Here is a 20,276-nt window from a genome sequence, read left to right on the forward strand (position 1 = left end):
TATGGTGGCTAGCTGCAGCAACAATGACACACTATAATCCAGACATATCTATATCTATAATCTATAATGTGCACAATAGCCAGCAGTAGCCAGGCTATTTGACCCCAACTTTAATCATCTTGTCATGGCAGTCTACTGAATTTACCCTCTAAGTTCCATGAAAGCTTGGCCATCTGTTCATGACTTATTTTACTAACAGATAGATAGACATACAAACAAATACAATTATACAAATATTAACTGAAATGTTTTTAAAGTTCCATTGAAAGTCACTTGTGTGAAGTGTTTTTCCGCTTGTGTGTGTTTTTCCGCTTGTGTGTGTGTGTGTGTGTGTGTGTGTGTGTGTGTGTGTGTGTGTGTGTGTGTGTGTGTGTGTGTGTGTGTGTGTGTGTGTGTGTGTGTGTGTGTGTGTGTGTGTGTGTGTGTGTGTGTGTGTGTGTGTGTGTGTGTGTGTGTGTGTGTGTGTGTGTGTGTGTGTGTGTTGAGGGGGGGGGGGGCAAAAACAATAGCTACAGTACATAATATAAAATAATGAAGGTTTTATAAGGTTGGACCATTGATTCACTGAATATTGTCTGCAACAGCCATATTACATATTACGTAGTAAGACGCGCGAACGCAGCTCGAAAATATTGTTTATTTACGGACTTGTAATCCGTGTTATTTCACCGTGATGGGGAGAGAACATTGACATTGTGTGTGTGTGTGTGTGTGTGTGTGTGTTTTGCAGGCTGTTGAGCATTGTAATCAGAGCATTGTCTCAATTCCTGCACTCTGGCGCACTCGGTGGCTGCTTACAGGCAGTGCACGCATGTGAGTCACATGGCACGCATGTGAGTCACATGGGGGCGCGAGCCAATGAGAGCCTGAACACAGACACACAGACACACAGACAGACACACACACAACCCAAGCACAGTTACATAGTAAGCTCCACTTCCGCGTTCGCAAAAATGTCCCTTTTTGTAGATTTACTGTAATTTGTGCTTCTCTGTGGAGTGTAAACATCACCTTGAACATGTGGAGTGTAAACATGAGAGTTTGAGAAGGAAACAGAAATCTGGTGATTTTAAGAATCACCAGATCTCTTCTTCAACTAGCTCAGCTTGTATTAAACTAGAACATTGCACTAGCACATACCTCCACCCAGGGTTTGATTTGTTTAAAAGGAATCAGAGTGGCGGATATTTTCTTAACCCCTTAAGCCCTATATACTTGATGATATTAAAAGCATGGGTTCCCCCCATCCCCCCCAGAAAATGTAACCCTGCCTCCACCAGCACAATGCAAATATCAATATATGATTTGACCGATTATGTAAGTCTGACTTTGATTGTGACATTGGCCGTTGAGCCATTTGACCCTAGCTTTAATCATCTTGTCATGGCAGCCTACTGAATTTTAATATAAAAAGGAGGAAAGGCATGCACATCCACACCCGAAGTTGGGCAGGTGCTGAACGAAAAAATAGGAAAACCAAAAGAGAACGCTCACACACTGTGGGCTCTAGTTATAGAATTCTTTATTGCACCTGAGTGCTGCTGTGACGTTTGGGGCTTTTGCCCTTCCTCAGACTGAAGCCTACTGAATTTTAAAGTTCCATGAAATCCTGGCCTTTTGTTCATGACTTATTTTACTAACAGACAGACAGACATACAAACAAATGAACAGAATGGGAGATAACCATAACCCCCATTCAACTGGTTTTATTATTACCCTCAGAAGTAAAGATACAAATCATACAAATACTAACTGAAACGTTTTTAAAGTTACATTTAAAGTTACATGCATGAAGGTTTTTTGTTTCAAATAATACTAATATACTGGACTTTTGGTCTTCCTTTAAGACATCGAATCTGACATGACACTGACATGCACTTTATTGAATGCACTACATGTGATTTCTGACCTCTTTATGACAGAATACTGCTCTTAACATGGTGCTATTTTCAGGCTTTTTGTGCCCTTTTCATTTTCCATTTTTTACTTATCTTTTACTACTTGAAATGCAAACGTGAAAGCCTGAATTTCTTTTAAATAATACTTAACTTTACTGAACTTTTAACTTTTTCTATAACTTTTACCTGTAACTGTGTTGTGACAATAAAGTGGATTGATTGGATATGTTTAATGTATAATGTGATGTTACTTTAACAGAAACATAAAATACAAATAATGATGTAATCACTACTGTTTCTTCAGGCTGAGTGGCTGTAACCTGACAGAGAGATGCTGTGAGGAGTTATCATCAGTTCTCAGCTCCAGCTCCTCTAATTTGAAAGAAATGGATCTACGCAATAATGATCTACTCGATTCAGGCGTGAAGGGGCTCTGCGTTGGACTGGGGAGTCCACACTGTACACTGGAGACCCTCAGGTCAGTATTCATGAACCTGTTCAACAGATGACAATTCTACATGGAGCTTATCCTAATTACTTTTCTTTTTTGGTCTGTGTGTGTGTTGGGGGGCACAGACAATAGTATATAGTATAATAATATCTGTCAAGCTGTCGAATGCAAAGACAACTTGTTAAGTTTCAAGTTTGGACCATTGATTCATTGAACTATAAAAAAAGTTCGTCCCCTTCCTATGTGAAAGCCCCCCTGTACTACAGACACTACCAGGCCTCCTCCCAGCTGTCCCCATCAGCTTTGACTGTAATTTGTATTGATCATGTATTTGTATACATGTAGGCAGCAATGTAGTTTTAATTCTGAAAAGGAAAAAGTCATTAGAGAATGTGTTGTGAATCCAGGGTGGTGTTTTCATTTAATAAGGAAAACAAATGATGTGTGCATGCACATGTAACATTGGTTTGAATGAATGAGTTATAGGCTAGATAGAGGAGAATAAACAAAGTTGTGAGTTATTCCCTCTTCATTTCCCACAATAAAAACGTTCAATGGTTGGGAAGAAGTTGGTCTTTCTGGATATTATAAAAACATGCATTGATAAGCTGTTAACTGTCATACTAAGTAATCAGACGGATCTTAAAGTCAGTTACTGTTTTACCCCAGGGGTAACCTATGGACATGCCCTATACCCGGTGCCACGTTACTATGTCTTCAATCATTTTAAAGAATTTATTGAAATGCTATGGACTGAACGATTTCTTTCAGGAATCATGCATGTGCTGGAAACTCGGGGCATTGTTACTACAGAATCCAGAGTGCAAGGAGTGTGTGAAGTTATTTTAAATGAGCTGAGGCTAGATATCACAGCTGATACTCTGGGATATGATCAGCGTCATAATATAATGAACAAACTCGTTCCGTTCTGGAGAAACTCACCACCTAGAGTACCATGGTCAGCGCTATAGAATTATTAGATTTTCATAGATCATCATTATTTGTGTAGTTTAGCAGATATTATTGAACATATATTCTTGAACATGTAATCACAATAATAATAAATTTTTAAAAAAAGTATATGCTTTTTCCATGAAATAGTCATCTTTTATTTTGTTGGTTATTTGTATTTTAAGACAGAAAACTTACAAAGCACAATTTAATTGATACTTTAGTCAGACAACGAGAAGAGTACAATTGATGGTGTTCTTCATAAGGTAGCTTTTTAGCTAGATTGTGTACCCTTAAAGAAATAATAACAGACACATGTTGTAATGAATGTTTTTTTATTTTCAATACATCAAGTCAGTAGTAGCTACTATCACTATTCCTGTTCATGATTTGGAAAAGTGTGTGTGTATATATATATATATAAGACTAAATAATCTATCACCTAAAGCAAAATAGGTTTTAAATACATTAGACATGTAGAGTTATTTACTGAATAAATAAATAAAAAGTCTAAAATAAAACAATGACCAGTAGTCTAGCTACTATACAACCCTTTGGCATGACATGCATGTATCTCCATCCAGCTCAGTTGGTAGGAAAGTAGCAGAATTTAACACATTACATCTTTTTAAAGTGACGTGGCAAATTCAGATAATAGTCTTCGACTTCGACTTCGACTTTGTCAGTCAGATGAGGTGTCTTTGGATGCAAAAGAATATAGGCAACAGCCTCATGGACCAATACAGTCAATGGACGAATTTGAGGCTAACGAATTAGTAACCTCATGGGTCCAAGTCTCAATGTCATTTGTAACTTGTCCTGTCCTATTTACAATGTCAAACAATGTTTGAGTTAATTCTGCATACACACTAATCCATCATCTCCTTCATCTTCTTCATCCGTCTACGGTTGAATACAATGACGGCATAACTAACATCCTGTATCAGCATACAACCGTTATCAGCTAAGGGAACGTAAAGTACGTCCATCTGTCTTTTCATGCCAAGCTTTAGCATTTGATGACCTGTAAGGGATCCACCACACTCCATCTCATAATCAGACATGGTCACTTTCCTCTCTCTAGCCACCTCTCGTGCCCTATCAGCTATCCTCATCTCCTCTTCCTCCTCCTTCAACCGTGCTTCCTCCTCTTCCTCCTCTGACTCGTGACCCATCATTTGGATAGCCCGCATCTCACTCCCTCTACGTAACATCTCCTTTCGCCCCTGCTCGTGCTCTTCTGCTATACAGTCCCACTCCCTCGCTGCATTTTTGATATCTTTTACAGAAACTCTATGTTCAGGTTCTCTTCTATAACATAGCATATGCTCCAGACCTTTGGGGATGATAAATTGTTCACGAGCGAGGGTGCCAAGCTCCTCAGAACTTGATGGGGAGGGATGAGGTGGGGGGAGAGGGGTGGATGATGATGATCGCTGAGACGAAGATAAATCTAAAGGTTCAACGTCGTTCAAACCGGTCTCCTCTTCGTCAGGCATCTCCTCTGAGGAGGGTGACGGTGGCGACTTGGTCACAATTGTACGGTTCTGGCCCCGTAGATTCATGGCATAGTCATGGTTCTGCAGAATGTTTGTGTCATCGTTAACGCTCCCTGATGTGTAGAAGCCAGCGGAACGTATTGCATCTTCATTCGGTGGTGTCACAAAATGATCCTTAGAGATCTTGAGGGAGTGCACAGAGAGAGGATCTATCGTGTGGGGAGAAAATAAGCAAAAAACAAAACAAAACAACAACTATTAGATCAAATTGGATGGAATATATCATGCACAATATATACACACACAAATACTATGATTATGTAGTATTTTACTATATTTAATAATTAATTTGATCAACTCTTTGCCACATTCATTTACATTGAAAGTGATCTGATAGATGATCTGATTACACACATGTAATAGACATAGAAATAAGAAATTAAACACTTACCCAATACAGAGGCCATAGCGAATATGTAGGAAATGAAAAAAAAATTAACACTAGGCAGATTAGGACAGGTAACACAACGTTGCGTGATACTGCTAGGTCCAAAAATCAGTCCACCAGAATAGCTGTAAAAAGGTCCCTGTTTGTCGTCCCCGCAGCACGGCGTATCCACTCAACAGCGAACATGAAGTGTAGTCCAATGTTAGAAATTGACTTTAAAGATATTTTTCTTAGGATGTCCAGGCGGGGGTGTTTTCGGGTTAACTTTCAGCTCTAGTTAGAGAAGTTTTCTCATCCTAGCAGCTCTTGCAAAGAGCTGCCTATATACGTTTTGTAGGACCACTCCCTCAGTGACGTGGGGGGGGGGGGGCCCTTTACCAATGCATAGGCCTGAATGGTCACAATAGGTTAAAGTGACTCCCCTGACACACCTCCAAACCGCCCTGCAGACCTCTGTTTGGCTCAGGCTTGATACAAGACTCAGACATGTCCATACATGCACACTCTATGAAGGAAAAACGATCTTTACGCTCCAAGCTAAGGAGAACGGCTGACTGATCTCCAACAGACATTACGAGTTTTACATTTTTGTGATTATTTATCATTACTAATACTATCCATGTTGGTTGAAGTGGTATTCACTTTTCTATTAAAGCATGATATGACATAGCCAAGAAATGTTGGTGAGTAAAACTTAATTTATAAGGACTCTGTGGCACAACGATAGTGCGTCTGACTCCAGATCAGAAGGTTGCGGGTTCAAACCCCGTCGGGGTCAGTCTTTATTCTATGAGTTGAATACAAAGGACCCCGATGGAAACAGGCCATAGGTTTTATTTCTATACTGACTTTTTCATTTCATACCTAGGACGATGCACTCCTGAGTTGTGTGATCCTACAGACAATGCAGTGGATTATACTGAATCTTATTTAGAGGACGATACACTCATCACATGGATAAAGGAATACGGACAGACCCATGCACAACAGTATTTGTCATTCCTGTACAGTATTTGTCATTCCTGTACACTCCGGAGGACAGCGAGGCATTGCCAAATACAGAGAATAAAGAGGTCACCTAGATCACCATACTGATATTCATTACAATGGGGGTGACATCTAGTATTGAGGGTTCTATTTACAATAGACTTATAACCCTTGTGAATACTGTAATTGATCAATATACAAAGTCCGGTGATATTGTATACCCACCAGAGGGATATGATATTTTTAGAAGTCATATTCATTATGTAAAAACTAGGAATACTACATATAAAGAGCTAATATCAGGGTACCATGGTCATAATAGGCGTGTCATTAATGATAGAAACGTGAGGGCCGTAGTTGATAGTTTTTATGATGAAAAACAAGGAGACTCAAAAGGAGTATGTCATGTGATGGTCCTGTGTACATATATCATTGATATGTGCGTCTTAAAGTATCAGCAAGGTATACGTGATTGGTCTATGCGTAATGTTGTGTATGTTATACAGAGAATGATTGATTTAGATGAAACCTCATGTTTGTTGTATATGAATATAATTGATAATGGTATATGTTTTTAATAATAATCATGTAAATAAAAACTGTGTATGCCATATAATCTATTCATCGATGTTCACGGTGTCATGATGGAAAGGAGCTTTACAGAAGATCTATTACGTTGCGGATGATAAAAATCGAAATGTGACCAAATTTAGCTGTTTCATGAATACACGTACAGCAATGATATTATGCCCACTATAATCGCATTGTGGTATATTCCCCAATCATTCATTTTCTCAGAGTTTTCTTTCACTGCTGAGGAAGATGTATTGTAGTTTTATACATCCTAGTTATAAGGGTTAGTCAGCTTGATAAAATGTCTTCTTAACAACTAATAAATAGGAATGAGTACTCAGATATCCACTATTGGGGCCCCAATCAACATACATTCAAAACCCCACCTTCTCTCATTGGTCCATGTATGTGAGGGGTGTAATTACCCATCATGCATTGGGGTGACACTAAATAATTGTTTTTTCTAAGGCTATGTATACAGTAAATAAGTTAGTTTGAAAATATATATTTATTAGGAGATGTTTGGTGTAACATTAAGCTTTATCTAACCTAGACTTCAAAATTATAATTTAGATTTTTGAAAACCGTGGATTAAAAAGAGTACATGGCTGAATAATGAGCAGCCTGTCATCTGTTTACAGGTTAACTTTAATCCTGGCTAACCTTCCCCTGAGATTAATATGTTAAAAAACACATTAATAGCTCAAGAACTAATTTCCAGTTTAAATCATCAATTTATCACACATTATATAATATAAATATATTTAGTTTAAAACAATCTAGGGTAAACTAATAGTATTTAACAAAATCAGTGACTTACAATAAGTAATACAGATCTTAGTTTCAAGAAATGTTATTTGGAAACATGTACATAATACAAAATATTTGACCTATTGGGAGAGAACATATTACATGTTCAATAGAATGAACACAATACGGTACACCCCTGTGCTTGTCTCTGCATACTATTAATAAAAGTATTCAAAAACACATAAAAACACTATACAAGACATAAGACAGATAAAACATGAAGCTTTTAAAAGTGCGTAAATAACCACACTTTTGTCCTGGAAAAGAGGTGGGTGACACATTATTTTCAAAATGTTTCTAAAATAACTGATCAACTAGTTCATAAAATGTGTGTACGTTAACATAGTAGTGTGTGATTGAGCGTGTTGTATGAACCGTAAGTGTGACTTGTACGTGGGTTGGGTGCTTCCCTCCACGAATAGCGTGAGGAAGTTATACTTACCTGGCCGGGGGAGCCATCGTAACCAGATTCCTGGCTTTGTTACCTGGCAGGCTGGTGCGAAACTATGATCTAATGCACACAGTGTTTACTGACCCTCCCATTGGTTAAAAAATAATTACCCACCATGCATTGCATTATGGCCTGACATCCTGGCTTACTAAAGCTATGCATGTAGTAAATAGTTTATAAATGTTTAACATGGTGATAATTCCACAAATGTGGGAATTGTGTGAAAGTGGAGAAATGTTTTTAAAGATGACATTTTGAGAGATACAATGTGAGTAACCTGATATAGACATGGGTGACACATTATGTTATAAAAGGTTTCTAAAATAGCTTAAAATAGCTTCCAAAAACAATGCATAATACAAGTCTATTTCCTTCCAATCCCAACATTCAACAGCTATCATCACCTAGCTTCATAAAATGTGTGTACGTTAACATAGTAGTGTGTGTGATTGAGTGTGTGTTGTATGAACCGTAAGTGTGACTTGTACGTGGGGTGGGTGCTTCCCTCCACGAATAGCGTGAGGAGGTTATACTTACCTGGCAGGCATGCGGGAGACCATGATCCAATGTACTCTGTTAATTACTAATTCACAATAGGCCTACGGAGGTTACTTCTTCTGGGTTTAATATAGAAATGGTGTAGTGTTTCAGCCAAAAACATTGAATTCATTTTCAGAAAATATGTTTCTTCACCAAACTCTTGTTAATATGGAGTTTGAGTATGTAGATATAGCATTGTATAGATAGCTTAGCACCTTTATGTATACATTTTTTAGGTAAAAGTAATACACAGAGAGAAGAAATATATACTACATGATACTGCAAGCAAAAAAAACTAACAAACAGTGAGACACTATGATCCTCTGAGACGGTGAGTAAGAAGTAAAAAATAAAAAAATACCCAGCATGCATTGTGGTAACTTTTAAATACTTGCTTACTACAAGCTATTGCAATAAAAAAGATATAAATGTCTTATGTGGTAAGGTGGTTAGGGGTTTGTCTTGTGTCACATCTTAAAAGATGCAGTAAGTTAGTTAGAAAATATATATTGGCTGGGGGTCAGTAAGTTAATCTACTCTTTTGTTTAGTAGTAAGACACATAAAGTGTCTTAAAACAAAATGAAAGTGAAACAGTTACTGTGTAAGCTCTCCAAAGATGGATCAACCACATCAAAGCTCAGCTATTGGTTAAAAATAATTACCCAGCATGCACTGCGGTAAATTCTGAATACTTGCATGCTATGGCTGTATATGCAGTACTAAGTTAGAACATGTTTTTGTATGATGTTGTTCAGTGTTGTGTCACATTAAGGTTAAGCTACCGTTGCTTTAAAAAAATTTTAAAAAAAAGATTTTTATTTTAATCAAACCGTCAGTGAAAAGGTTAGAGACTAGAGCCAGTTGCCAGCCTGTCTCCCTTTTAAAGTGCAACCTGAGTCCTATCATTACATTAATCATATCAAGTTGCACTCCACTTGTAAAAAAAAAAGTTATAAATGTTTAATATGGTGATATTGTTAGGGTTGTCTTTGTGTCACATTAAGGTTTAGCTACCATTAGCCTTTTAAAATTTAATTTATATATATACATTTTTAAAACCTGCAGTGAAAGGACTAGAAACTAGACAGTGGTACCAAACCTGTTAGACTTTCAATGTATCCTCTATCCTGATGTGTTAACATCTTTTAGAATCACATTCAAAGTGTTCAAACCTTTTTGTTAAAGGACTGTGTACTTTAGGGAATTAAAAGAGTAGCGAGTAAATGCAGCTTTAAACACAATACATAGGTTGTGTCAATGGTGCATTCTACTTGTTTACACTGTATAATAACACCCTGTGAGTGGGGCATTTTCAACCATCTATGTCACTAGGGGCCCCCTCCCATTGGTTGAAATAATTACCCAGCATGCACTGGGGGTATTTTTAAATACTTGTTTTTCTAAAGCTGTGTATGCAGTAAAAAAAAAGTTATAAATGTTTAACATGGTGATGTTGTTAGGGTTGTATTGTGTCACATTAAGGTTTAGCTACCGTTGCTTTAAAAAAAAAAGATTTTTATTTTAATCAAACCGTCTGTGAAAAGACTAGACTACAGAGGCACTTGCCAGCCTGTTACACTCATAATGCACCTTGATTCCTTTGCATGTTCCCCAGTTTAACTACAAGGGAGTAAGGAATACTGTTAGAAAATAAAACCCTGCTACGGCATATGTTCTAAAGTCATTATAGGTATTAAAGTTATTATACCCTTTAAGAATAATTTATAAAAGAGTGATTTTTCTGAAATAAGACTATAATGTGCCCTAAGTCAATCAAAGTTACATTTTAAACAACCACTTGAAGCCTGTAAATCTCAAGTGACATTGTAGCAGTCAATTACACGCAAACATTTGATCAAAGAATAACAATTCTTATTCTTTAAGAATAAAACAAAACAGAAACCCCACTAGCCTTTTTGAGTGTATTCAATTATCACTGTCTAGGTTACCCAACCACATCCCCCTACACCCCCCACTCCCTTCACCTTTCAATACACGTTATCCTGTCTGGGACACACCCACTCAGACACAGTAATTGAATTAACCCCCCTCCTACTTCCTCCCCTTCCCAGCAGGGGGCGCCAAACCCCCCTCCACTCCCCCCTCCACACAGCAGGGGGGGTCATACATGTCCGGGCATGCTTGGGCACACCCCCTAATGATGACGTCACTAAAAACAAAATGGCGGATGCTAACACAATTAGCATGTTAGCATGTTGTTAGCTTAGCATTTAGCTACCGAAGTGCCCATTACTACTACTGTCAGAGTTAAATGTGTGTGTGTGTGTGTGTGTGTGTGTGTGTGTGTGTGTGTGTGTGTGTGTGTGTGTGTGTGTGTGTGGGGGGGGGGGGGGGGGGGGGTTGCCACATCACAGGTTTACAGGTGTAAAGAAGAGGGTGACAATACAATATACAATACAATAATACTGTATAGATAGCATATAGTAGCAGGTATGTTTAGACCATTAGCATCACATCACATGCAGGTGTGTTCATGTCCTATATTAACGTGTGTGTGTGTGTGTGTGTGTGTGTGTGTGTGTGTGTGTGTGTGTGTGTGTGTGTGTGTGTGTGGCACTATAGGTTGTCAGGCTGTCTGGTCACAAAGGAAGGTTGTTCTTATCTGGTCTCAGCTCTGAGATCCAACTCCCATCTGAAAGTGTTGGACTTAAACTACAATCACCTAGGAGACACTGATCAACTCTCTGCTCTACCACTGGAGGCTCTCAGGTATGGAGAGACCTGCTGCCACTCAAATGTGTTCTAGTACGTTTAGAGTATAGAAATCATACTGTGATGATGTATAGCAATGTTTAATGTTTGATGATGAACATTGTTATCAATCATTGTTTCTATTATCTAGTTAAAGTAGTAGAATATACAGGCCTGACTTTGGCTCTCCTTCACCCTCAGTGTCAAACATGGTGGAGAGAAGAGGCTGAAACCAGGCGTGAGGAAGTGTAAGTGTGTATTCTGTTTTATTCATGAAATCAGATGAATTTAGATGAACAGCTCATATACACAGCAGCATGTGACATTAATTCATTCACATCCTACTGTGAATTAAGACGATAATAAGCACAACTATAATACGTTGCTATTAACCAAAATTATACAGAATCTTACTTCCCGGGTTTTATTACAAATTACCAGCTTAGTATTGGGGTGAAACCCGCCTACCTGTGGTGTCCACATACTGTAGGATTCTAGAATTATACACTAAGGTTGATATATACATCAAGCTACTGAGTACCTACTTCTCAAAGCTTTCATCACTTCCTCTCTGAATGCAAACCCTCTGGCCTATAAGAGCACACAAAACAGAAGTACTTTAATTAATGGTAGCTTCTCTCTAATGAAACAAGTGTTGATATAGGTTTAAATCAGGGGTGTCAACCTCATCTCAGGGCACAGGCCAGACTGAGTGAAATAGATATGCTATTTGTTATTTTTGAAAGGTTTTGCCTATAATGACATGACCAACATAGTGACTCCTCCAGGTTGAAAGTGGTTAAAGGGATTAGGTCATATTTGAATTTGCATAATGCTATTCAATATTTTGTTTATTTCTATTGGACATGCAGTTACACATTCATATTTTGTACATTTTTATTACATTAATTCTGCTCTCATTATTTAAACATGAAATCTGATCCTTTCTACTAGATACTTACTGAAATACTTATTTGGATTCGTAACTTTACTTAAGTACAGTTTTTGGCTACTCTACCCCCATCTGCTTATTAGGAAATGTAGTCAGTGGTGGAAAGTGCATTGACTCAAGTACTGTACTTGAGTAAAATCTTGAAGTACTAAACTCCACTACAGTATATCTCTTGCAAATATTTAACTTTTTACTTCCCTACTAGTATTTGACAGCTTTAGCAACTACTGTAGTTACTTTGTAGATTTAGGGAACGTTCGTTTTTTATTTAAGGGGTTTTTGTTTATTTCCTTGTGGTCGGACGGTTAAGCGTGGCACACAATATATCATAACTCTATGGGCACGCTGTGCAGGATGCATGATACCCGGTCTTGCACGTAATTCTGAAGGGATGTCTGCCATTCAAACTCTCTCTCTGTTATCTTCAAAGTTTGATTATTAATTCCTTGTGCCAGTTATCATCAGCCAATAATGTGTTGGAGCTACAGTAAATAATAAAGTCAACTGTCTTTCGGGAGGGAGGCTAAATGTTTTCTACTGCCGTGTGGATTACCATGTGTCCAGTAGGCTATCAACTACCATTTCAGATCAAAGCCTTTGTTCATAAACCAAAGTGATTGAAACTTACTTGGAGTTACAAAGCGATCGATCATTTCCCCCTGAAGCCTCTTGTTTTTATATTAGCCTAATAATTAGATTCTGTGGCGGCCAGCAACAGGCTATATGTAGGCTATATGAAGCATATATGTTGAATGAATCCAACAGGATAAAGCAGGCTAAATGAAGTGCTGCGGCAGCTGTCAGTCTGTCTAATCAACACACCTCTCATCCTCACATCAAAGGCATTGCTCATTCCAAATTAATATGTTAAATACAATCAATAACTGCTGAGTGGGACAGTCACTTTGAAAAACAGAATAAGCACAACTGCTGTGAAAAGGTAGAATTGTTGTTCATGAATTATAGCCAATAATATTTAATGAAGAGAAAAAGGCAGCTGCTGCTGTTCATTAAAATGTTGGGCTCTCACAGTTTGTCACATACTGTATTTCCTGTATTATATAATATATAAAAATCAGAAATACCTAAACTCTATTATAAACATTGGCAAAGCAGCAGCGCTGTGTTGCGGGACTGTCGGGGCCGTGTGTGGGCGGGGGGGAGACAGCTGGCACTGTACGAGCAAAAGCAGGGACACCGACACACCCGTGACGGCCGGCCCTTGAGGGTCCATTTTGTGCCCTCTCGGGGTAACAAAAACATAAAAAAAGGCTCTTATAAGAGCCACCCGCTATTTACTGTTCAACATAATTACTGCTATATCGTTTATGAGCTGCAAAATCAGTTCATATTCCTCTGCAATGTGCGTTGCCTTTCCTTGTGTTGCTGCTGGTTCCAGAAACTTTTCTCTCTCTCTCCCGATGTCTTGTTGTAATTGTATTACCGTACGACCCACTGTGGTTACGACCTATCAAATCACTCTGGATTAAACCATTGCCTTTAACTAGGGGTGAAAGAACATGAAAGCAGCCTCTGCTTACCACCAAGGTGCGCTTTAAATCACAATGAAAGATAAACGTGGAGTTTATTTGTTTTTTGTGTTCTTGCCTACTCTGTTTGATGAGTGTGTGCTGTCATTCAGGCGGTACTAATGTATTTGATGTGTGGGCGCTGGCATGCAGGCGGTACTCTATTCGATGTGTGTGTGTGTGCTAGTGTTGAAGCGGTACTACTGTATTTGATGTGTACTTTTAAGTATTTTTACTTACTTTATTTACTTTAAAGTAATCAGTTGCAGCGGTTAGGCCGTGCTCGGACGAACACACAAACACACACGGTCAAGTGTGCGCACGCACGTGTGTGTGTGTGTGTGCGCGTGCATGTCTTTAAGTGGCGCATGTGTTGCACTGTGTCCTGCTGCAATCAGCTGCAAATGTTGAGGCCGTGCTCGGACGGACCAACACACACAGTCAAGTGTAGAGCGGTTGCCACCGCTAAAAAAAAACATACCCCCCCCCACTTCTCACATCACGTATGTGCATACATATATATACATATACAGTGACAACAAACACCGAAAGGAGTGGTGACTATTCTATTTTATTCTATTCTATTATGTGTGTGTGTGTGTGTGTGTGTGTGTGTGTGTGTGTGTGTGTGTGTGTGTGTGTGTGTGTGTGTGTGTGTGTGTGTGTGTGTGTGTGTGTGTGTGTGTGTGTGTGTGTGTGTGTGTGTGTGTGTGTGTGTGTGTGTGAGAGAGTGTATTTTGCCTCCCTGCTCTTCTATTGAGACTTTTAGATCTTGTCAAAGGTCATATCTCACCTAAACACAGGATCTGACATGAATTTTGTCAAGATTCAATTTATCCCCTGAGCGAGCAGGCAGGCTCTATTAGCTTAATGGTACTTGTGCAGGATACCGGCTCCAAATCCGGGGTAGAAGAGAAAAGTTACATAGTGCAGCTTTAAGTGAAATACAGATACTCAAAACATTTACTTAAGTACAGTACTCAAGTAAATGCACTTCATTACTGTCCACCACTGTACTGTTGTATTGACAAGTGACCTGATGTAGTGTTTCTCAACATGCGGCCCGGGCCCCCTTGGGGTCTTGTCTGTTTGGAGGTATTTCAACATTTTAAACATGAAGCACAAAATAATAAGTTAGTTTCATCCACTGTCTGTCTGTATGTTGTCAATGTGATGTACTTTACTTTATTTGTTTATTTAGACAGGACAGAGCATATTAATGAACATCACATGAACGTAAATACACCGGATTTAGCAAAGATGCTAATTTTCATCCGCAGTCCTCACACAAAACATAAAGACAGAAAAACATCAGAAAACAGACAAACGGTGAAATACAATTACATTACATCACATAGCCTAAAAAAACTAAAATATGATCACAAATGGTTGCAGCTTTGGTTTTCAAGCAACCATCTTTTCACATTGAATTTAAAAGATGGAAATGTAGCACAATCCCTTATATGTAGAGGAAGGCCATTCCATGCTACACAACCCTGTACTGAGAGGACATTTTGACCGAAGATTGTTTGCCGGTGCGGCACTTCACAATCTCCTCGAGTGGTTGCTCTGGTACTGATTCCTCTTTCAGGCTTCCTTTTAATGAATTCCCTTAGGGGGGGGGGGGGGCACAGACCATGTAAGGTCTTGTATATGACCCCAACCTGTTTGAACTTTTTGAAATTGTCGAAGCTAAAAAAATTGAGCCTCCTGAGTATGTTACAATGATGATAAGAGTGAGGCTTCCTGCACACCTTGAGCGCACTTTTGTAGAGCTGTTCGATGGGTTTTAGGATCGTCACGCCTGTGCAAGACCAGTTTGTAAAACAGTACTCAATGTGTGATAGGATCATACAGTGAAGATACGATCTGGCAGCTCCAACTGTCAGGAAGGGTCTAATTTGTTTAAAATTTTGAAGGTTGAATTTAATCGTATTTGTGACTTTCTTCACATGTTTTTTAAAAGTTAGGGTTGAGTCTAGTATGACTCCGAGGTACTTGAACTCTGGGACAAGTTCAAGTTCCTCCCCACCCAGAAACACATTTGAGGACTCCAACACAACTGGTCTTTTGGAGAAGGCCATGCAGACTGTCTTTTTGGCATTCAGGAGCAGACATGAATCTATAAGCCAGTCTTGAATGCTTGTCAGAGCTGAGGTTAAGATTATTGACACCTCTGCATAGCTTTTACCATGGGCAAGTACAACGGCATCATCTGCATACATCTGGACATGTAGATTATTACATACTTCAGGTAGGTCATTTATGTACTGTGAGAACAGAATTGGACCTAGTATTGAGCCCTGGGGGACACCGACCGAACAGGTGTGGTAGGGGGATTTAACACTGTTTACACTTACACACTGTTTTCTGGTGGATAGATAGGAACTAAACCATTGTATAGCTTCTGGGGAAAAATTAAAATGTGTTAATTTGGACAGGAACACCGCCATTGCACAGGGAGCTCTGTTCAAATCACATTTCAATTTTTCTATGAATAGGCAGTTTGCTGATTCAGTAGAGTGAAAGGCCCGAAACCCAAACTGCATGGGATGCAGTGGGGTGTGGCCTTCGTCTAGATGTTTGATGATAGATTTGACAATCCACTTTTCAGCCACCTTTGTACAACTTGTCATAAACACTGTATTATCCTGTAACTTTAACACATATAAATCACACATCATCACTGTCTGGTGGAAACCTATATGTCCTAAACTGTTACTTTTCAGGAAATTGAAAGAATAAGAACCTTTTTTCCAAATAGTGTGTGTTGGGGGGGCACTCCGTAAGTCAGTGGTTCCCAAACGTTTTGTCCACACACACACACACACACACACACACACACACACACACACACACACACACACACACACACACACACGCACACTACATATTTTGACAATATAGTGACTAACCTGAATAAATGCTGTTGGGCAAAAATAGCAGATCTATAAGCTCACAACGCTTCGCATAGCGTTGTGAGCTTGTAGATCTGCTATTTTTGCCCGACAGCATTTATTTAGGTGGGGGACTACTACTGCCTTACACAGTGCCCCCCACACACACACACACACACACACACACACACACACACACACACACACACACACACACACACACTTTTACCGTAAGGCTGAAGCCCAAAAATATCAGATCTAAGTGCTGATAGCCCGACACGTTGGCAGCTTGTAGATCTGCTATTTTTCGGTGCAAAACACGAGCGCACAACTAAGTATAAATCAGACATAACTCTGTCTCTAATCCTGAACCCATTAAGACCGGGAACGCATCTGTGTCATTTTTTTAAATTTTCTTTTAAACTTTCTTTAATTTCTTGCTCATAGCGCGGCACCGCTGTGCAGCGCTATACAAGCTCATAGCGAGGCACTCGGTGCATGCACGCACACACGCACGCACACACAGAATAAACACACATATCATCTCTGTCGGATGGAAACCTTGTATGTCCAAAACTGTTAATTTTCAGAAAATGGGTTAAAAAATACCCAGATACAAGGTTTCAGCCTCAACAGTAACATTATACTGTACACACACACACACACACACACACACACACACACACACACACACACCATGTACCATGAAGTAGGACATTGATTTAAAAACATAAAGAGTGTAAATATGGAGATACAAGGTTTCTTCCAGACAGTAACAATTCATAATTATTCATTATATTTATATATTATGATGAAGTTATATTTGATTGTAAACTGATGCTGTATTGTATCATGTTTTCCTCATCAGATGTGTGTGAACTCACACTGGATCCAAACACAGCAGGCAGATACCACTCTCTGTCTGAGGACAACAAGAAGGCGACACTGGTGGAGGAGTATCAACCATATCCTGACCATCCAGACAGATTTGACTTCATTCACCAGGTTCTGTGTAGAGAGAGTCTGACTGGATGCTGTTACTGGGAGGTAGAGTGGAGTGGAAGGGTTTATATATCAGTGACATACAGAGGAATCAACAGGAGAGGACAGGGTGATGACTGTGAGTTAGGAGCCAATGACAAGTCCTGGTGTCTGGTATGTGATGATGATAACAACAACAACACGTATGCTGTCAAGTACAATAAGAAGGTGAATGACCTCCCTGTCAGTCCATCTGACTCCCACAGAGTAGCAGTGTATGTAGACTGCTCTGCTGGCACTTTGTCTTTTTACAAAGTGTTCTCTGACACACTGACACACCTACACACCTACCAGACCACATTTACTGATGAACCACTCTGTGCTGGGGTTTGGTGCTGGAGGTCTGGTTCCTCAGTGTCTCTGTGTCAGATGTAGGAGGTTCAGTAACATCCTGTGTCCTGTAGGAACACACACTGATGCTGATGTGATACTACACTATGTACACACATGATAAAACAAACACATATGCACACATACACACGCATGAAAATGTGCACGCCCACACATTAGGAACATGTGGTTAAAAAGGAACCAGATACGAGGTTTCAGCCTCAACAGTAACACTATACAGTACACACACACGCACGCACGCACGCACGCACGCACGCACGCACACGCACACAGTATAGTTAGTATTACTATACTTGTGAGGACATGAAAAGTTTTTAGATGCCATTATAAATAGATGAAAAACAGCCAAATCATTGCAGATCTACAAGCTAAAGACGTTGTTAGCTTGTAGATCGGCTATTTTTCGGTGCACGACTCTGGCGTTAAACTAAGTATAAATCAGGTAACTCTAACCCTGACTCCTACACCTGACCGCTAAATGTCTAATCCTAACCCTGACCCCAACCTGAAACTTTTACTAATTATACACCTTTAAAAAAATATATGTTAAACTATAAATCAACCATTTTTCTTGTGAGGAAAACATCTATTTATCAAATTCTACACACAGGGCCAGATGGAGGGTACATCTGGAGGGTACATCTGGCCCTCACAAGCATATAGTAACACACACACACACACACACACACACACACACACGCACACACGCACACACCAGGGTGTTCTTTCAATGTAGAATCATTTAGCAGAGTCTTGACTCATGATACAACATGGACATTGTATTGTGAAATGTAAATAAAGGCAGGAAGTGATTATTGTCTTCATCAAATGTTCATCTTCCTCACAAAGACACCAGGATGTGATGTTTGTTGTTTTTATAATCTCACTTCAGTTGTATTGAGTCTCCACTCCACGGACACAACTCCAAGTCATTATGTTGATTCCATGTCAGGTTTTCACTGCTCACTAGTGAGGCTAGTTAGAGTAATAACAACATGTGACTCTTAACTAGTGGAATAATGATACAACATGGACAGCATAGTACACTATGTCTTATCTGAGCCTTTTTACCTTTTATAAAGTGGAAAATGTCTTTAAATCTTTTCACTCCATTCCACTGATAATTTGCCAAATTGTGAGCATTTGTGAACCTGTTAATATTCAGACTTTGTAAATATGGTTCATATGGGCTTCAGAGTTGAAGATTAACCCATGTTTTGTATTTGTTTCATATTTTCTCATACTGTAATAACCAACCAGTAATGCACTGAGTTAATAGTACATTTATTATGTGACATTGTTGCTATGGTCTGTTGCTTTTTAAACTTTTTTTTTTTTTAATATAAAGATGATCTGATTCTATATCTGATGTTCTTCATTTACTTATTAGTCTTGGTTTTTGGACGTCTTTTTCCTTGAAGTCTCAAGGACAGTAGAAAGATTTTCTTTGCCAGGACTATTTTCACACAAGACACATTGGTTATGTTCAGACTGGCAGCCCAAATATGATTTGACGCATGAAAACTTTTGCTCATCAGGTTTGAACCACATTCATAGGTGGTTAAAAATGATTCAAATCAGAGTTCTAAAGATGTGTCTCAGTCTGGAAGCTCTAACCTCTCAAATCTGACATCAAACTGTCATTTATGTCAGTGGTTCACAACCTTTTCAGGCAGTGACCCCCCAAAATAATCATATTTGAACTGGGGACCCCCCACCCTGACCAGCACTTGGATTGTATGAGTTGAGGCATACAATTTAGTTTGACTCGGTTCCACAGATAAATATTGTTAAAATAGCCGATCTATAAGTTTGTAGATCGACTATATTCAAAAATGTTTCCTCTTTCTTTTATTATTTGACAATTTGGCTTATGTTTGACCAGTTTTTATAGTATAGTTTGTTGCTTATTTTGATGCAGTAATGGTATTCTTTTTCTTTTCTTAAAAGACCTTAAACTGTCATCTGGGGACCCCCCAAAAAATCATGTGGGGATCCTCCTGGGGACCCCGACCCACAGGTTGAGAACCACTGATTTATGTCACTGACAAAGAATTGAAATTGTCCCTTGCCTTTAGATCCTGTGTTCAAATGCAGATATCTGGTTATAGAGATTAATATATTCCAAACACAAAAACAAAGCCACACGGACTCGTCTAGTCGTGAAATCAGTTTTAATAAACAG

At 39.0% G+C, this 20,276-nt stretch overlaps 1 protein-coding gene across 3 annotated transcripts in view; it reads left to right on the plus strand.

Annotated features, from left to right (window-relative positions):
- Positions 1 to 19,453, plus strand: part of LOC308080764 (NACHT, LRR and PYD domains-containing protein 3-like) — a 167,440-nt gene extending 147,987 nt beyond the window's left edge. For 2 of the 3 annotated variants that reach the window (XM_080422731.1, XM_080422734.1), the window contains 4 exons: positions 2,203 to 2,376; positions 11,193 to 11,339; positions 11,523 to 11,569; positions 17,568 to 19,453. In XM_080422731.1, coding sequence (XP_080278857.1) covers positions 2,203 to 2,376; positions 11,193 to 11,339; positions 11,523 to 11,569; positions 17,568 to 18,115 — 916 coding nt within the window. In that variant the 3' untranslated portion in view covers positions 18,116 to 19,453. The remainder of the gene's footprint in view (positions 1 to 2,202; positions 2,377 to 11,192; positions 11,340 to 11,522; positions 11,570 to 17,567) is intronic. The other variant, XM_080422733.1, reaches the window with a different exon arrangement.
- The last annotated feature ends 823 nt before the right edge of the window (positions 19,454 to 20,276 follow it).

The sequence above is a fragment of the Gymnoscopelus braueri genome (genome assembly GCF_963280865.1).
Source record: "Gymnoscopelus braueri genome assembly, chromosome: 24".
NCBI lineage: Eukaryota > Metazoa > Chordata > Actinopteri > Myctophiformes > Myctophidae > Gymnoscopelus > Gymnoscopelus braueri.